The sequence below is a fragment of the Rissa tridactyla genome, chromosome 4 (assembly GCF_028500815.1).
Source record: "Rissa tridactyla isolate bRisTri1 chromosome 4, bRisTri1.patW.cur.20221130, whole genome shotgun sequence".
Lineage (NCBI taxonomy): Eukaryota > Metazoa > Chordata > Aves > Charadriiformes > Laridae > Rissa > Rissa tridactyla.
The window spans coordinates 54,827,312-54,843,892 of NC_071469.1; the positions used below are offsets into that span (position 1 = coordinate 54,827,312).

Consider the following 16,581-nt stretch of genomic DNA (forward strand, 5'->3'; position numbering starts at 1 on the left):
ATTTGACTGACACCACCATTTATTCAGAGCTGCAAAATCAGGAGGGTACCAAGGAATTCAGACCAAATTACTAGACTAAATTTGTCCCTAATCTGACAAAACTTGGCACAGCTCTTATTTCTGCTTTTGCTTATCACACTATCTGATGATCCCAGAAAAGAGAAATGAGACGTTTACTTAATGAACACCACAGACCTGGAAGCTGCACCATTACTCCAAACGAGCAGCTTCTCCCCCAGTCCAGGGCTGCTACTGTTTAACTGGCTCCATTATGTTCCAATGTGCCTTAAGACAAACACTTAAAAAGGCTTGTTTTGAAAATAGTTAATACTTCCTTGGGCCATTAAAAGCACATATATTAACTGACTTTTTGTTGCATTTCATACAACACATCCACGAAAAAGCAGCTGTATCACAGGCAATATCAGTGGACTTCAAAAAGGTGGCCAGCCCTCCAAAGACAGAAGCCACACCAGCACCGTTCTGTTTTCACGCAGGCAAGTTCTTCCCTTTCTGTCCATCTTGTTGTACTACCTGATTGACACCGCATGGGTGGGGATGAACTACAAGCTACTTGGCATTTGTTTTTTTGGAAATACATATTTAACTGACTTCCCACATCCAACGCATGTGAGATGGCCCTTGAAGTTACCACTGTAGCAATAATATGCATCTGAGCTAATAAAAATAGATTCATGTCTACTTTAGGAAAAACACTGATGCCACTTGATGGCTTTTTTCTCACTGTCACAGATTTCTGTGGGAGAAACGTACTCAAAATGAAGCAAAAGGTTGATACAGTAAACTAAGAATAAAACTACTGCGAGAAGCCTGCATGAACACAGAAAAGATACTGCAGGGTTTTTTTTATTTGATGAATTAGTTACAAGAAAAATAATTTTGAGAGAACAGGAAATCAACCAGACAAAAAAAAAAAAGAGAGAGACAGTCATATAGGTTGAAAGGACCTCCAGAACTCTGGTCCAGCCACAACCACAACCTTCTCCCACACTCCCCCGGCAGGGGAGAACAGGTTGCCCACAACTACGTCCAGTCAGGTTTTGAACACCTCCGAGGATGGAGGCCCCATAAGTACTCCAGGCGGCCTGTTCCAGTGTCTGACCATCTTCACAGTTTCTTGCATTTAAGCAGAATTTCCTGTATTTCAGTTAATGCCTTACTGCCTCCCATCCTGTCCTGGGTGCTGAGTGAAGAGTGTGGCTCTATCTTCTTTGCTTCCTGCCATTAGGTATTTATAGACTTTGCTAAGATCCCCCCAAAGTCTTTTCTTCTTGAGCCTAAACAATCCCAGCTCCCTCAGAATGCCTGCATTCTTTTTGAGAACAAAAAGCTTTTTAAAAAAGAAACCAAACAAAAACACAAACCAACATACCAGCCACATTTCCTTAGTTTTGACTATACTATGAACAAAGTAGATTAAATTTCCTTAAGTTACAGATTACCCACAAAAAAGAACATCCATACTTTTCGGTTTATTTGTTTTAGTACTGTGTGGTTTAAAAGATCCTTACCTCGATCTGCTATTCTCTTCATCAACTGGTGTTCTCCCCATTTAATCAGATATTTAAGAATATCTTGTTCACTTGCCTGGTAGAAAGAGAAAGTCAGCAATCTGTCTATGCTTTATGTCACACCAAAAAAAATAAAAATCACACACAGAGGTCTTTTAGAGCTATAAAGAAACACAACTGTACCAAGAGCGAAGTATTTGTACTTTACAATCTGCTACGCCACTTGCTCCAAATATTTTAAGGTAGTACTACTGGTGTATCACCACCATGATTTCTAGATTCACGTCACTTATTGAATCCCTAGGAAGAAGGAAACATTTTTTTTTTCCTATAGAAAGAAAAACTTTGTCTATTGTGAAAACTTACAGGTATTAAATTCGAATGAAATTTAATTAAAAGGGGCAGTTCCAACACTAGGTGTTTAGATCTCTTGTTTAACAGTACAAATCCAGCATCTGCACAGCCTGGAAAGCTATGAAAATAATTAAACCAACTAAGTTATAATCTAGGCAAAGGAAACATTTCCAGTAACGCTATAAACAAAATAACTTTGCTTTGTTCATACCTATATACGTGTGCTAACCACTCAACATTTTTAGAGGAAAAAATCATGTACTGAAAAAGTTTAAAAGTTATCTACCTAATTTCTTAACAACTAGGGTATGAAATTTAGTCATAATACACACTCTTGTGGAAGATCAACTGTACTGTTACTGTAATTCCTGAAACGTCTAAAGTAAACAAAACTTTTTTAAAAAACCCACTTTAAAAACGCTGTATATAAAAAAAGGTAAGATTAGGATGGAAACAATTAAAAAAACCCACAAACAAAACCAATCTTCTTTAAGCTATAAAAGACTGGTGATCATTACAAAAATGTCTCTCCTGAAAAGAAACAGCAGCAAAAATCCACAAGCTTTCTACTAGTCAGTAGTTTCCTCTCCCTAAAACCACACAGTCACTGAAGGAAAGTCACAAAAAAAAGAAATTCTGCAATACTTGTAAGAAAAGGTACTTTTATGTGTGTCTCAAAAAATAAATTAAGCCTCCTGAATGATTACTAGCTTATTAGCTCCCACTGCCCCTAATTAGGATGTACGTTGTTACAGCAAAACTGCTACCATCACATAATTTTTATAAAACCCTTAAACATGCAAGGCAAATACTAGGTTCAGAAATGCTTCATATAAAATAATTTGCAGACATTTCTAAACTATTATTAGGCTTCTAAGTAGCAGCATATACCACCAGTTCGGCTTGCGTTACAAGCCAGGAACAGAATAGTTTTCTTAATCACTACTTCATTTCAGTTTTTACATATTGTAAAGGAACGCTGAGTGTGCATACAAACCCACGCTTGCCTACAACGTAAAATGAGCTACTCCCAAGCACTTCTAGTAATGGTATAACATACCCTGCTTCAAGCAGCACCAGCTGTATTCTGCATTGCAGGTTACCTGTAAATAGTCAGACTGAATAGCTGTGAGTAGGTGGTCCTTGCTGAGTTCATAGAAGACGTCTGAAGTCATGACCTGGGTAAACTCCTCACAGAGGAAATGTAGCGCTTGGCGATGTACCCACTTGGAACCGTAGGGCTGAGAGCTCCACTTCAGAATGGCAATTAAGGTGTCTAGTGAGATGCTCTCAGCAATAATATCTTCACAGCCTAGGAAACAAAAGCACAAAATCAATGATGTTGCTGCAGAGGCACTTTGATCCTGAAGGAATAATACATACGGCTCAATCTGTAATATAAAGGGTTATACGACCCCCAGTGAGAGTGAAAACAGAAGTGCCCTACAGACCAAGGTTGCAAACGGGATTAAATCCTGACTAAAGGTATAATAATTTTAACTGTGGTTTAGGATGCCAACTATGCAGTCATTTACCTTTTAAAGGCACACGAAACACCACGTCTGCCGGCATGCCTGGATGAACAACTGGAAAGCTACTTCAGCCCTACTAGAACCTCTCTTGGTTAATATACATTAACACATTTTGAACTTGCAGATTTGAATTTGAGTCACTGTTGTTTAGAGAAGATTCACAGAAGCCTATCAACCGTAACAGAGGTGGGATTTTCATCCATGGACCTTTCTCAGACGGACCATGCAGAGGAGCAGAAATAAGAGCTGTGACATGCTGTTGGTACTCAGCTCCTAGCACAGGATGAGGGCAGCAAAGCATCACTTTCTGACTCACAGCGAAGGCAGGAAGCAGCAGCTGGTTGCTCTAAGGCCACCACCCTGGTCTCGGTATCAAGCAAGGCACAGAGGGTGCCGAGAAAGAGCACCTCCTCCCACAGGGAAGCAGAAAGCGAAGCATCCAAGAGACAGGTATTCTGACTCGCAGGCAGTCTGCTATAGTTTCCTCCTACCCGCTGCTGTGTGAGGATTAACTCTTTCACAGAGCACGTGTCTGCTGAAGAAGTGGGGGATATTTAAGTCTCCTGAAGAGAGACGGAGCATGTTTGGAAGAAATGAGGGGAGACGTACTGTGGGAGGGCTGAGAACATGGGTACTTGGGGTTACTGAGTTAAGACAGACGGTACCACAGTGTTGGTAACTCGAGATCTCCAATAGCACTTTGCTGATTTCATTTGTACATCTGGTTTACATATACACAGAATACAACTTCTGTTTGTACTATAAAGATAGCAATTTAAAGGAAAAACAAAATTACATTCTAGAATTGTACATTCCAGCCTCAACCCACTACAGCCACAAAATTACAGCTGTGCTCATGCCCATGAGAGGTCCCCGGACGGTTCAGAGCAGCATGCTTACACTGCAATTATTTTACTTTTTTTTTTTTATACATCATCATTTTCCTCTCAGTTTCAAGGATATTTAAAAACTGAACTTTGAAAGTTTTCTAGAGAACTGTATCTCTACAGACCAAGCTGAGTAAGTGTTTAGCATGGTAATCAATGTTTGTGAAGATAAAGATCAAAGAGGCTCTCCTGACACTACATACTTTTGAACGGGTTGCATACACGTAAGACACACCAGCAGCAATTAATGCAATTAAAAGAAAATCTTACTTTTCTACATAGGCCAGCATATAGAATATAAGCGTTGACTCCATTTCTGTTGCAACTAATTATGTGAAGGATAAGTTATTTGGCAGTACATAGTAACAAGCGAACATGCTACTTTAAGTAGAAGGGTATCTACCAAAGGAACTACTTAGAACTGAAAGTCATTGAAAAGGGATTTTAAACAGTAAGGTAAAAAAGAAGGAACTAGGAAGCATCAGTTTAAATATGAGGCAGGCTATAAATTTACCTGTCCTATTAATGTATTTCTGTTGTATTTCTACTTACCACTACAAAAAAGCTGGCATGTTAGTCATGAGAACAATATTCTGCCATTAAAATTTCTGAAAATTACAGTGAATATAACACATACAGCCAATGCTTAATGACAACGTTTGCAGCAAATTCCAGGAATATACCCGATATCTATTTTTGTAACAATAAGGATACCTGCCCCCTGCAAAGACAGAAAGTTACATTTCTGTGAGAAATGCAGTTCCAAAAATCTGAGCAACAGCGATTTATAGAAACAGATAAATCCAATTCTTCTTTCAATTCCAATTATTGCACAACTACTAATAATATGACACCATCAGGTGAAAAGCTCATTTAGGATGCCTAGCAAATGAAACACTCCTTTTCCCAAGTAATTTTCACAATGTGTCAGAACTGTGGGATTATTAAAAGTGTTTCTTCCGAAGTAAGCACGAGGTAACAACTGAAGTGTTTTCTGAACATCTAAATAAATTGGGTCAACCCAATTCTAGCTACGGAAGGAAACCAATTCTTTTCTTTTGGCAGAAGTTTTTTTTTTTTTTTGCTTTAAATCAGCCACTTGGCAAAAATAGCAGTTCTCTAATAGCCACAATATTGTTCTTCACAGTGGAATGGAGCATTTTTCTCCTATGAGTACTATTTTGTAATATTCAGGCAGCAACAGTCTTTCCAAGATCTGTTTGTAGAGTCCCAACATGCTCTACCGCAAGCTCCTGTGACCATTATTATCTTTCAGAGATTCAACTTGGAGTCTAAAGAAGTGAAAGATGCCTATCACATTTTGGACAAATAAGGCTATTCCACCACTCCTTTTGCTGGATACCAATAGGTCCTGCCTACAAACAAGTCCTTTCTGCTTCCCTAGTTCTCTCTCAAACGCAGTTCCACAGCCCTTCCAAACAGCAATAGCTGGAGCCTGCATTTAGCACGCCAGCTAATAGCTCGGGATCTTATCAAGGCAGTTGACAGACCTACTAAAGACAAATTAAGTGCGTTCAACAGTTTGCAAAAGTGGAATTAAGCAAAGTTTTTACTACAAAATTGTTGGCTTGATTTAACTCTTTCTGTGGTGGAGACCTTTCCCCTAAATTTATGCAAACTACTGGAGCCAAGAAAAAAAAAAAAGTAATAAGAATTCATCTTGACACTGAACTGAAGTCTAGAAGCTATTCAATGTTTTAAGTTTGTTGCATTAGGAAAGACCATGCTGGCAATCAGGAACCATACTTTTTGAATTTCTTGGCATGTAGAGAACAGAGGCACGACCTGTAGCTGTTCTGGACTGCAATACGATTGGAAGTTCCACAGACATTCGTCTCGCCCATTCATGAGCAACCTGGCTGATCTAACCAAGCTTCTAATGGGAAGAGAAAGGAAAAAAAGAAGATATCATTCGTTCAGCCCCTTTCCCACATCTTACAGACCCAAAAACGCAAACGTGTCCTGTACTTGCTAAGGATTCTTCAGAAGGCAGCCCACACTCTCGGGCTGTGGAAGCAGTCGCGGTAGCAGTCGTGGAAGCTAGCCACCTTGTATAGTGGTATTAAACCAGACTGTCATCTTCTTACGTTCCGCATCTCCTGCTGTTCTGTCACATTGGTGCTTGGGTGGCCACTCAATGAACAAATTAACTAATTTCTATCAATCATACTTCCAGCAGCATTAGATCCCAATGGCGCAAACCCTACTGCCAGCATAGAGAACAGAAACGAGGAGGCTAATGCAGGAGACAGGGCAGCAGTAGAACTTCTGACAGCCAAACAATCTGTCAGACTCAAGTGACCTCATACAAGCAGCTTGGGAGACATGGCAATAGGAATTTAGGTTCTCCACAGCAGCATGCAAAACATCAGTTACAAAAACAGTATCAGCAAGTCATCCTTTTTAAGTGATTATCACATAAGCAGCAACTGGAACAGCCTCTACTTTTCTCTAACTGTATTGTGAGCGAGGGATCTTGTTCAGCATCCCTCTTCTGGATGCAAGCTGACTTTCCCAGTTATTAACATTTATTCCCTTCTGGTAGCACTATATTCTCTGTCATAAAGTAATGCTACAGGTTTCTAGCTTCTTGAAGGTTTTGGGCTTTTTATCTCTTCCCCAAATTGCTTAAAAAAAAAAGTCTTTAAAAACAGATTAAGTTAATAGTTAACTGATGCCAAGCCTGTAGTTTGCAGGTGGATTATTCTCCACGTTTTAGAACTCCGAAGCACAGAAGTTTTGGTTACGTGAAGGTACAAAACTACATGAATGTTTTACAGAAAAGAAAACAAGACCTAAGTAGCACTGGAGATCAATTAGCAAGGAGGACTCAACAGGCATTAGTGGTCAAACACTGCTGAAGTTTATTGCTAAATTCAGTACCTCTTCTGAGCTATTTTTAATCCCTCTGATAACTTTTCTAAGCACGAAAATTTAAAACACTCATGTACTCCCATCCTTGAAAGGCAGAATTCAAGTACATCTATTATGGCACTGTTAAAGTATACAGTGCTATTTTTTTGCTTTATTCAAATACAAAACTGACAACTTTATAGCATTTCAGATTAAGTGTTAAAGCAAAAATAAAATATGATCTGAAAGTTAGGTCAGGCAGCATTTTGTGTTATGCTAACCATCCTTCCACAGTGAGAACTTAGTAAGTTGTGTCAATTCCAAGACAGCATGTTATCCAGCCATTTGAAATCTTAAATTAGGGAGCAGATGAAAGCAATGCAACTTGTGTTATTTAAAAATATTTTAATTTATGATATGGCAGTTACAAAGCTGTTAAACATTCTAAGATATTAACAGCTGGATTTTGAAGTTGTAAGTTTCATCAGAAATGTAAGGTAATTGTTACATGTTTAAAGCATTCAATATTTGTGGCAAAAGCTCTTTAATGTTTTCTCTCCCAAACAATGAAAGTGAATTTACTCTTTTGCTCCTGCTGCATGCGCAATGCATGAATTTAGGAAGCCTGAAATCTGCATTTACATCTTTGGCTTCTCTGGGCCGTGAATTGATAACGGCCCTTGACTGGGCTTCAGCATTCCTTAAGAAGCCCATTCAGCAGCAGCGCAGGCAGTGTAACTGATCCAGCTTCAACAGAAAACAATCCTCAGTTGGAAACAAAAAGCTGTCAACTAAACCATGACAAACCAGAGGGAAGAACTTAACCTGGGAACAATGAAGGGCTGAGGGAGGAAGAGCTGCTGTTCAGAGGGACCGCCATCAGCCACCACTGTTCAGTATTTAAGCCGTATCCTTCCTAGAACACCGGCAGCTGGAAGAAAAACCTGGAAACAGTGACCAGATCTGTTTCTCTGCAAAAATTCATTTACAATGTCATATTTATGTGCCTAGTTACACAACTCTGTCAAATTCTTTACCCCTGCATATAACCCTGAAGTGTAACTGCTCTAGGGAAGATCTTTTCCACTTCCTGCATTCTCCAGTCTTCATCTTCATAATATAAAACCTAAGCAATAAATTCAGGCTTGAGTGCAAGTGAAGCATTGTACGGAAATAATAGGTCAGATTTATTTTAATATTTACTTAATGATACCCAATTTATTTTAAAGCTGAAAGTGCCAGACTGGTTCCTTTGAGCATTCCTACTGCACTGATATATAACTGACACTCCTGCTGTAATTTTCCCACAATACATTTGTGTGTATTTAATACCACTACTGTGGGCTTCCTGGCATTTCAGTCCTGCTGAGATCAAGGGTACTTTTGATGTCAGGTGATATCTGCCTCTAGATCAAAAGTTGCGCTACTCACTACGGCTTTAAAATAAAGTTTCTTACTTCTTAGTCTTGTCAAGGGTAAAGTCAACACCCAAAAATAAAAGGAAAGCAAAAAGTCTGAAGTTAAGCTATTTTTTGTCAACTTTACTTTAGAAAACTTCTTGGAATCAGCAGGCAGAAAAGATCCCTGGGCAAAACTATTTCATAGGGCTCCAGTATCCAAAAACCTGTAACAGAAAAACTTACTGTACCACCGCCTCAGTGCAGCTACTCATGACAGTAAGCAACAGGGCCAAGATGCAGAAGAGGATTAATTAACATAGCTATCTAATAAAATTAACATACCTGAAGTCAAACTTTTCTGCAACAGCAGTGGATGTGGCAGCGCAGTAAGACTGCAAGGGGGGATTATTTTAACAACGCATGATGAACAGAACTAGGGAACTGATCTGGTTTTAATAACTGTGCTACAGAAGAGGAAGGATAAGTGATTTTAAACCTCATCTTTGAGAGTCAACGCGCTAAAGCCATCGCACCACTACACTTGACAAGAGCAGCAAGGTAGCATAAAGACACAAAAGCAGGAGCAAAGTGCAGAAATAAGCAGGGAGAGCACAGAAATGTTTCACTAAGGGGTATGACAAACTCATGGAGAGGACTCTAATCCTCACAGCCTCTGTGAAAGCAGTGAAGAGCTTCACTTTTTGGTAGTTAAATACTGCAGCACCCCTAACAGCAGCCTCTGTCTGGTTAGGTACAAATGGGTTTCACTATGATCAGCTCTATAGATGAGATATGCTTGCTGATTAGTTCATTTATTCAAATTAATTCATTCAAAGACCTAATTCAGTTTCTCTTGGAAGAAGTGACTATCATCATCTGAAACAAATCAAGCTGAAGCCAGGATAAATTCTAAATAAAGAAATCTTACTTGACTTGGACTGTAAAGATTCATAGCACATAGCCACACTATCACTGACTTCGTCACTGGAAAACCATCTAATAAAATACAATAGTCCAAAAAAGCAGTATCACTGTGTTAGGAATAGGAAGATTTCTGTGGAAAGAGTCAAAGCTGAATCATCTGCTGAAACTGAAGAAAAATTAGAACATCTGGATACTTAGGAAGGTCCCTGAAGAGAAATCAAACTAAAATCTGTTGAAAATGAAAACAGTTGATCAGAAGCTTTAAAATACATCAACTTCACTTGACACTCAGTTACAAATACCCAGCCAAAACTGAGTAAAAGTGAGCAAAATGAGTTGGAAAGAGTATCCAGACTTACATATAATCAGCCCAAAAATATTTTCCAGGAAACCAAGGAGACAAGCTTTAGCAAGTCTGCAATTGGCTAACATGAGTGAACCGAATCAAAAATCTTGAGCCAGGGGGTGTGGAAATCTAGAGAAGAAACTTAAGACATTAGCTACTGCAAAAGCCAACTGATGGGATTGGTCAGAACTGGGGCAAAGCTGGACACCTGCAGCACAACAGCATAGAAAAGAGCTGCCAGAGGACCAAGCTAAGAGATTTCATGAGAACTGCCTGCTGAGTGGTCTCCAACACCTACGCAATGCTGTCTCTTCTAGATATTATGCAGAGCGATGCTAGAAGTCAGATGTTTGAGTGACAGCTTCTGGCACAGAAGTATGCTAGCTATGAAATCAGGGAACAGGAGGGACACTACTGAAACAAGATCTCTCCTCTACCTCATGTTAAGTATTGCAATAAGGGAGGACAAGGTGCTACAAGTTAAGTGCCAAAAACAAGAATGGTGGTCACTACTGAAGTGCATACTTTAAGTAATCTGTTAGTCAAATGCAGGCATACAGTTTCCCCTGATCAAACTTCCTTTTTAAGATTATACCTGAATAATTCTTCAGTGTCAGCACAGTACCAATGACCTAAACATGAACTCAGCAAATTAAGTAGGAAACTATTAGATACTGACTTCACTGGCATATAGAGATTTTCTACAGACTGCTTACTGCTTTCTCCTGTAGCTAGGGAACGCAGCACCAATTTGTAAAATCCTTATTAGTTCAAGTTAACATCTAGAATTTCAGTATCTGAAGGGGTGCCAAATTTACATTTGCTAGTATTGGATAATATAATAAATTTCAACTCTTGCCTGATTTTACTGCATTTCTCCCCTATATATTTAACAACCTCCCCACCCTCCCAGCTCACCACTTCTGTGGTCATACACAGATTTACCGGGGAAGGAAGAAAATTCCTCCAAAGGCCACTGCATCCCCCTACTTCCTCTCAAAACGCTACAGCTCTGGTTCACCCAGAGGACCACCAGGACTGAGCCCGCACCGCTGTACTCGCTGGTTCCAGCCCCCCGAGCGCAAATGCTGAAGTGCTGCCAGCCCAGCACAACTCCAGCTGCTGCCTTTCTTCTTCCTCCCTAGAGCTAGTACCGGGGAAACACCTCCAGGGAAAAGTTAAGATCTTGTTACCGCTGACTCATAGAAAGTATATTCCAGAGCAGCACTGGTCTGCAGTGCATTACTGAAAAGACTGCTGGTTTAGGACACGCCGATCCAAGCACACTCAACAAAGCAAGCAGAAATAATGAAACTTTGCCTCAAATAAAACATCAGTTCTGTTTTGCAGCATTTACTAATACCTAAAAAATAAAAGCCGTTTTCCTATAAGTCTAAGTTTCTCTTTGAACTCCTCTGTCTTTGCTTATCTGCTTTGATATAACCTACACTGCTTCATCAAAGCACCTCCAGATCACAGTTCTTACACTTTAGGTTTCCAATCTGAGGGAAAGAATTACACCCTGTTCATTTATGAAACAGTGCATAATTATTCAGTGTCTTACTGAGGGCTTCATTCATAGTTTAATTCCCTCATTAGTATTCCCTGAGCTCACTACATCCTTTTAGCACTTGTATATGTGCATGCACCAAACCTGAGCAACTGTACACTTATACCACCTTTTTAATTACAGATAGTTTTCCTTTCTTGCTCTCAGGTGATATACTGAGTTGTCCAGTTCTCAAGTACTATTAACTTGCAAATATCGTATAGGAATTAATTTAATACTGTAGTTCAACTGCAGTAAAACTTTTTGCCACTTCTGCACTGCATTCGATGTTAAGTTTCTAGGTGTACTTAGAGAAGAACAACAATAAAAATAAGAAAGATGCAGACAGACTGGAGAGGGCTTAAAGCAGTGCCACAAAGATGACCAAAGGGCTGGAGAACCTGCCCTATGAAAAAAGGCTGAAGGAGTCAGGTCTTCTCTCCATGGGGAAGAGAAGGCTTGGGGGGACCCCACCATAGTATGCCAGTACCTGAAGAGAAGCTACAAAAGAGGACAGAGGCTCTCTCTTCACAAGGAGCCACATGGAGAGAACAAGGAGCAACAAGTACGTGTTGCACCAGGAGACATCTCGATGCAACACATTTTTTGCAGTGAGAACAATCATTCTGAGGAACAATGTCCCCAGGGATGTGGTACAGTCCCCATCACTGGATGTTTTCAAGGTGTGATTGGACAAGGTGCTAGATAATCTCATCCAGGCTGCCTTTCCCATGAAAGGTTGGACCATTTGATCTTTCAAGCCCCCTTTCAACATGGGCTGCTCTATGATTTGATGATTCTGAGCCTAAGAGCACCTCATTTGCATTCCTCTAGCAGCATTTCCCAGAAAACTCATCTCCCGTATTTTCTGCCAGTTTTATTGAAGTAGTATTATTTCACCTTTCAGCATCATCTGAAAATTAGTTTCCCTGTTACAACCCCTAGAGAAGATACAATAGTTTGGATTAGTTTCCCATATCTTTATCATTCACAGTTTGAGATAACTATTAGGAGAACCCATTATAAGCATGATCTCTTCCTGCAGTGCTTGTATCTTTTTCCTGCCTGCTCCTTCAGAAGTTTCCTATTTTTCTGAGGTCTACTTAATAGTGTATACTACAAAGATTTCAATCTTGTCAAATTTCATTTGATAGCTAGAAGTTACAGATGTACAGGTCTACTATAAAAAGTTATTTTCTTAAAAAAATTAAGCTAGCTTAAACAAATCATGTTGCTGGTATCTCGGTGAATTCCATTCTCTATTTCTTTGCTCAAAACTAAAATTCTCATCCCCCACCAACAAGGCCTGAAGAAATTGCCATATCCCATTATGTACAATTTGGCCACTAAATAGCTCAAAAACCAACAGATGAAACAGCAAGCAAAGCTCCTGCCACCACAAGAGGTATTATTAGTTCACTGGTCAGTGCTCCGACCCCTCATCAGAAACTGCAATAATTTTGGCCAGCCTCCATGTGCAGGAAGTATGTTATCAAGATCTGCATGATCTTCAGGAATAATGAACAGAAGTGAAGTTTTCTAAACTTTAAGTCTGAAAATCCTGACTGCCCCTGCCTTCAGTTCCATACAACAACAAAATAGATACTAAAGACCTAGGACTAGTGCCACTAAGCTGTTTAAATTTACTTTCCAACTGCAAGATTGCAGGCTTGGTGTACCTCATTTGACAAAAACCACAGAAATAATCATTCAAGTTTACAGCCTTGTTAACATATAGGGACACTTCATAACAAGTCTAAGTATTTCCTCCCCTCAACAAGGATCTCTTGTATCCTCCCCCCATCATTTACACCCAAAACAATGGGCTATAGATGAAAGTAGATAAAGATCAGAAGTATCAAAACCAGTTATACATATTTGACATAAATAGCATGCTGCAATAATGACGTGCAATACAGTGAAAAGCTCTCACATGGCATTTCTTCTGTCCATAGAAAACACAGATGCATTATCTACAACTTACAGATGGAAAATGAATTCCTTTTGATTGCAAGACTCATAGGCATACTCACACTGCCAAAGAGCTAAAAAAAAATATCTTTTAATAAGGTCATATGTTCTACAGCAAGGACAGTATTACATACCTTGTGCAAGCATGTTAAACTCCAAGAACAGTGCTATGTGATAAAGTTCCATAGCTTCTTCAGCCCTCGTCATGTTTAGTTTTCCTGCTACAAGAGCCTGAACTTCACTTAAACTGCCCACTGAAGGGCTGGAGTGCAAAACTGAGAGGTCCACCACATCTGTGTACATACAGTTCAAAATGACCTTAGCATATTTTTTTGGTATGATAGATTCATCCAATATAATTCTAGTTGGAGTTCGTAGAGTTCGGTCTGTGATTTCTTCACCAGTTCGTATCCTCCTCTGCAGCAAGTGACGAAAAAATGGAGATCGTGATGAAATAATAGCTTTGTGAGCTCTGAGCTCTTCATCTAGACAGTTCTGACTTCCACCAAAAGTTTCAACCAAGTCAGAGTTGGATGAAAAGCTAAGAACCACATCGTAGTAGCACATGTAATCAAACAGTGCACGCATGTCAACATCTAAGGAATTTGGTGTTCCAAATTCTTCACTAAGCTGCACAAGGATATCAACATTTTGGAATCTTGAATCCTCCATTCCAAACTCGCCCGTATAAAGGTAGTGTAACAAAGCAGAAAACATAGGCATATCTATGCCAGCTGTGTTAATATCCATTATTATTTCTGCCCCATACTCCGGTGAGGAAGAAAGTAGCGTCTTAAAAAATGGACATCTTGCTGCCAATATTGCACGATGCACAGGAAAACAAGTTTCTTGAAATATTAAGTCTACATCGGTACAATATTTGTACTGATAAAGTTCAGCCATGTCTTTTTGTAGCGTCCTGGCTTCTGGTCTTGCCAAATTAGCTTGTAGATAAAGTTCCTTTAAGGCTGATGTCCCTTCATATTCTTCTACCAATGCATTAACATCTCTGACATCCCAGCCTGAGAGGAGTTCGCGCATCTGCTTGGCATGATCAGCAGATCGGCTAGATTTCCGACGCTTAATGAATTTCTTTTTGAGGGTGGCAAGGCCAGAAGTTTTCTTTTTCTTGTCTTGAGGTTTCTCATGGCCATGGTCAAGGCTATATAGCTTTGATTCACAGCCATAACCTTGATGAGAGTAGGATGATGTCCCTGAAGGCAAAAAAGAAAATTGAACACATTTATTCTTTAAATTTAAAAGGAAGGACCATAACACCCAGACAGTCCATCCATGTCCCTGCAAGTTACACAGTTTCTCCATCTCCTCAGATCAGATAATTCAGCAAGCTGGAAACCTGAGTGAAGCCCTTTTCTTGCCATTAAGAACAAAATTTTTTTTTTTTTTTCGACTATGAAAGTTATTTGGGTTTTGGTTGTGTTTTTTTTTTTTTTGAATTTACTCAATTTTAAAAACCAAGCAGAAAGAGAACACTGTGGTCATAAGGTTAAAAGTGTAATTGTATTAACTACAGGAGGTGAAAAATACAGCCTTTTTAAAAACTTGTATGATCTCAGTGAAACAGTAGCACCTCCCTCTTCAAAGTGTTTTTCAAATTCTGCTGTTCTAGCATTAAGTATCATTTCAACAAGAAAAGCATACTTGGCATCAGATAGTTATCACAGTCACAAGAAAAAAGGAAGAAAAGATAACACAATGCCAAAACATTTAGGGAAATCGAGGACAATGAATTAGTTTTCAATGCAAATTTAGCAAGAAAGTAAAAATCCTGTCATATGATAATCAAGTAATGCTGAAAGTCAAACACATAAAACGGGCTCCTTTCCACAGAACCACAGATACTAATTTGTGCGTGCACCCCATTTAAAAGAATATGGGGAATGTAAGTTTTACTGTATTATTAAAGATGTCCTTTCAACAGAGCATTACACACTCAGACTACACATATAATTATTTTTCCCCTCAAAAAGCATTTATAGGGAAACTATGTTATGATCCAAACATCATAAAAAGAAAAACAGATTCCCCTCAACATTATTTGTGTTACATCCCTGACCTGTTCTGCTAAATGAACCTTTGCTGATTGTCAGTTTGAGGCTAGCTGCATACACAGTAACACTGATAGCAATTTAGTAGGAAAAAGAGGAATTAGGATCTGCATTTCTAGAAGTAATGGAAAACTGATGCAATGTTTTGGTAAAAAAGTAGTTAAAAACTATAGTTTAAACAGAAGCATGACTCTCACGTTAAAGGGTTATTTTCTAATTTAACTGTATTTACAGAATTTTCACTCTAAGCCAGATGGTGAAAAACCCCAGACATACCAGGAAAAAAATAATAATGTACACAAACCCAACTACTACTTCCAGACAAAAGAAGAAACCATTTGCAAGTGGTATACAGATCAGTAACAATCACAGGTTTGTCTGAAACAGCATTGGTCCATTTTCCATTAAGAATAGTTATCATGTTTCCAGTGGTACACTTGCGCAGTTTCACTACTTGTTGCCTTTTTTGGATCTTTAAGTTCAAAGCATATCCAACCACCTGAGTTTTTGGGGCCTTTTATATCATTCATATCTTTCATATCAAGATAGATATCTTTTATATCTGTCGTTGCTCTCTCACAGTTCCCTTTGTTTTGGGTTGATCTGATGTTTTGCTATTTTGCTATGCTATTTTAACAGTGATGTTATGGGCCAGTCTGTCAAAACACAGCGCTTTTAGTTACCACGTGGACACTGGAGCAATTCAAATTTGGCAACTGGAGCAATCTCAGATTTCTGTAAATTCTATTATTATTTAAGCATCAATAATTTTAAAGTAACCTTATATGCTGGCTTTTACGCCAAGCTAAGACTCCCCCAGATCATGCATCAAAATGGTTTTACAATTCATTTATTAGTGAAAATTTTGGGAAGGAACTTTGCTGTCTTTGAGGAAACACCTCTAACCATTTTACCCATGCTACATTAAATTTTCCTTGACCAGGCAACGTGTTATTAATCATATTGAAATTTCAAGACATTAAAAAAAAATCAATTTAAATTAAGAGAACAGCAGTAACTCAAGACAATTTCAACAGAGAGGCTGTGCCACAAAATCCACTATAAAAATTCCTTCCACGTGCTATACAAGATATTACAATAGAAAAGTAGAGACTGGGTTTCCTGCTGATAGAGACAAGCCTA

The 16,581-nt window shown here is 39.0% G+C and overlaps 1 protein-coding gene across 4 annotated transcripts in view; it reads right to left on the bottom strand.

Moving 5' to 3' along the window:
- Nucleotides 1-16,581, bottom strand: part of BTBD7 (BTB domain containing 7) — a 54,882-nt gene that overhangs the window by 14,796 nt on the left and 23,505 nt on the right. For all 4 annotated transcript variants that reach the window (XM_054198939.1, XM_054198940.1, XM_054198941.1 and 1 more), the window contains exons 3-5: nt 13,504-14,583; nt 2,990-3,198; nt 1,533-1,608 (exon numbers count right to left, since the gene is read on the bottom strand). In XM_054198939.1, coding sequence (XP_054054914.1) covers nt 1,533-1,608; nt 2,990-3,198; nt 13,504-14,583 — 1,365 coding nt within the window. The remainder of the gene's footprint in view (nt 1-1,532; nt 1,609-2,989; nt 3,199-13,503; nt 14,584-16,581) is intronic.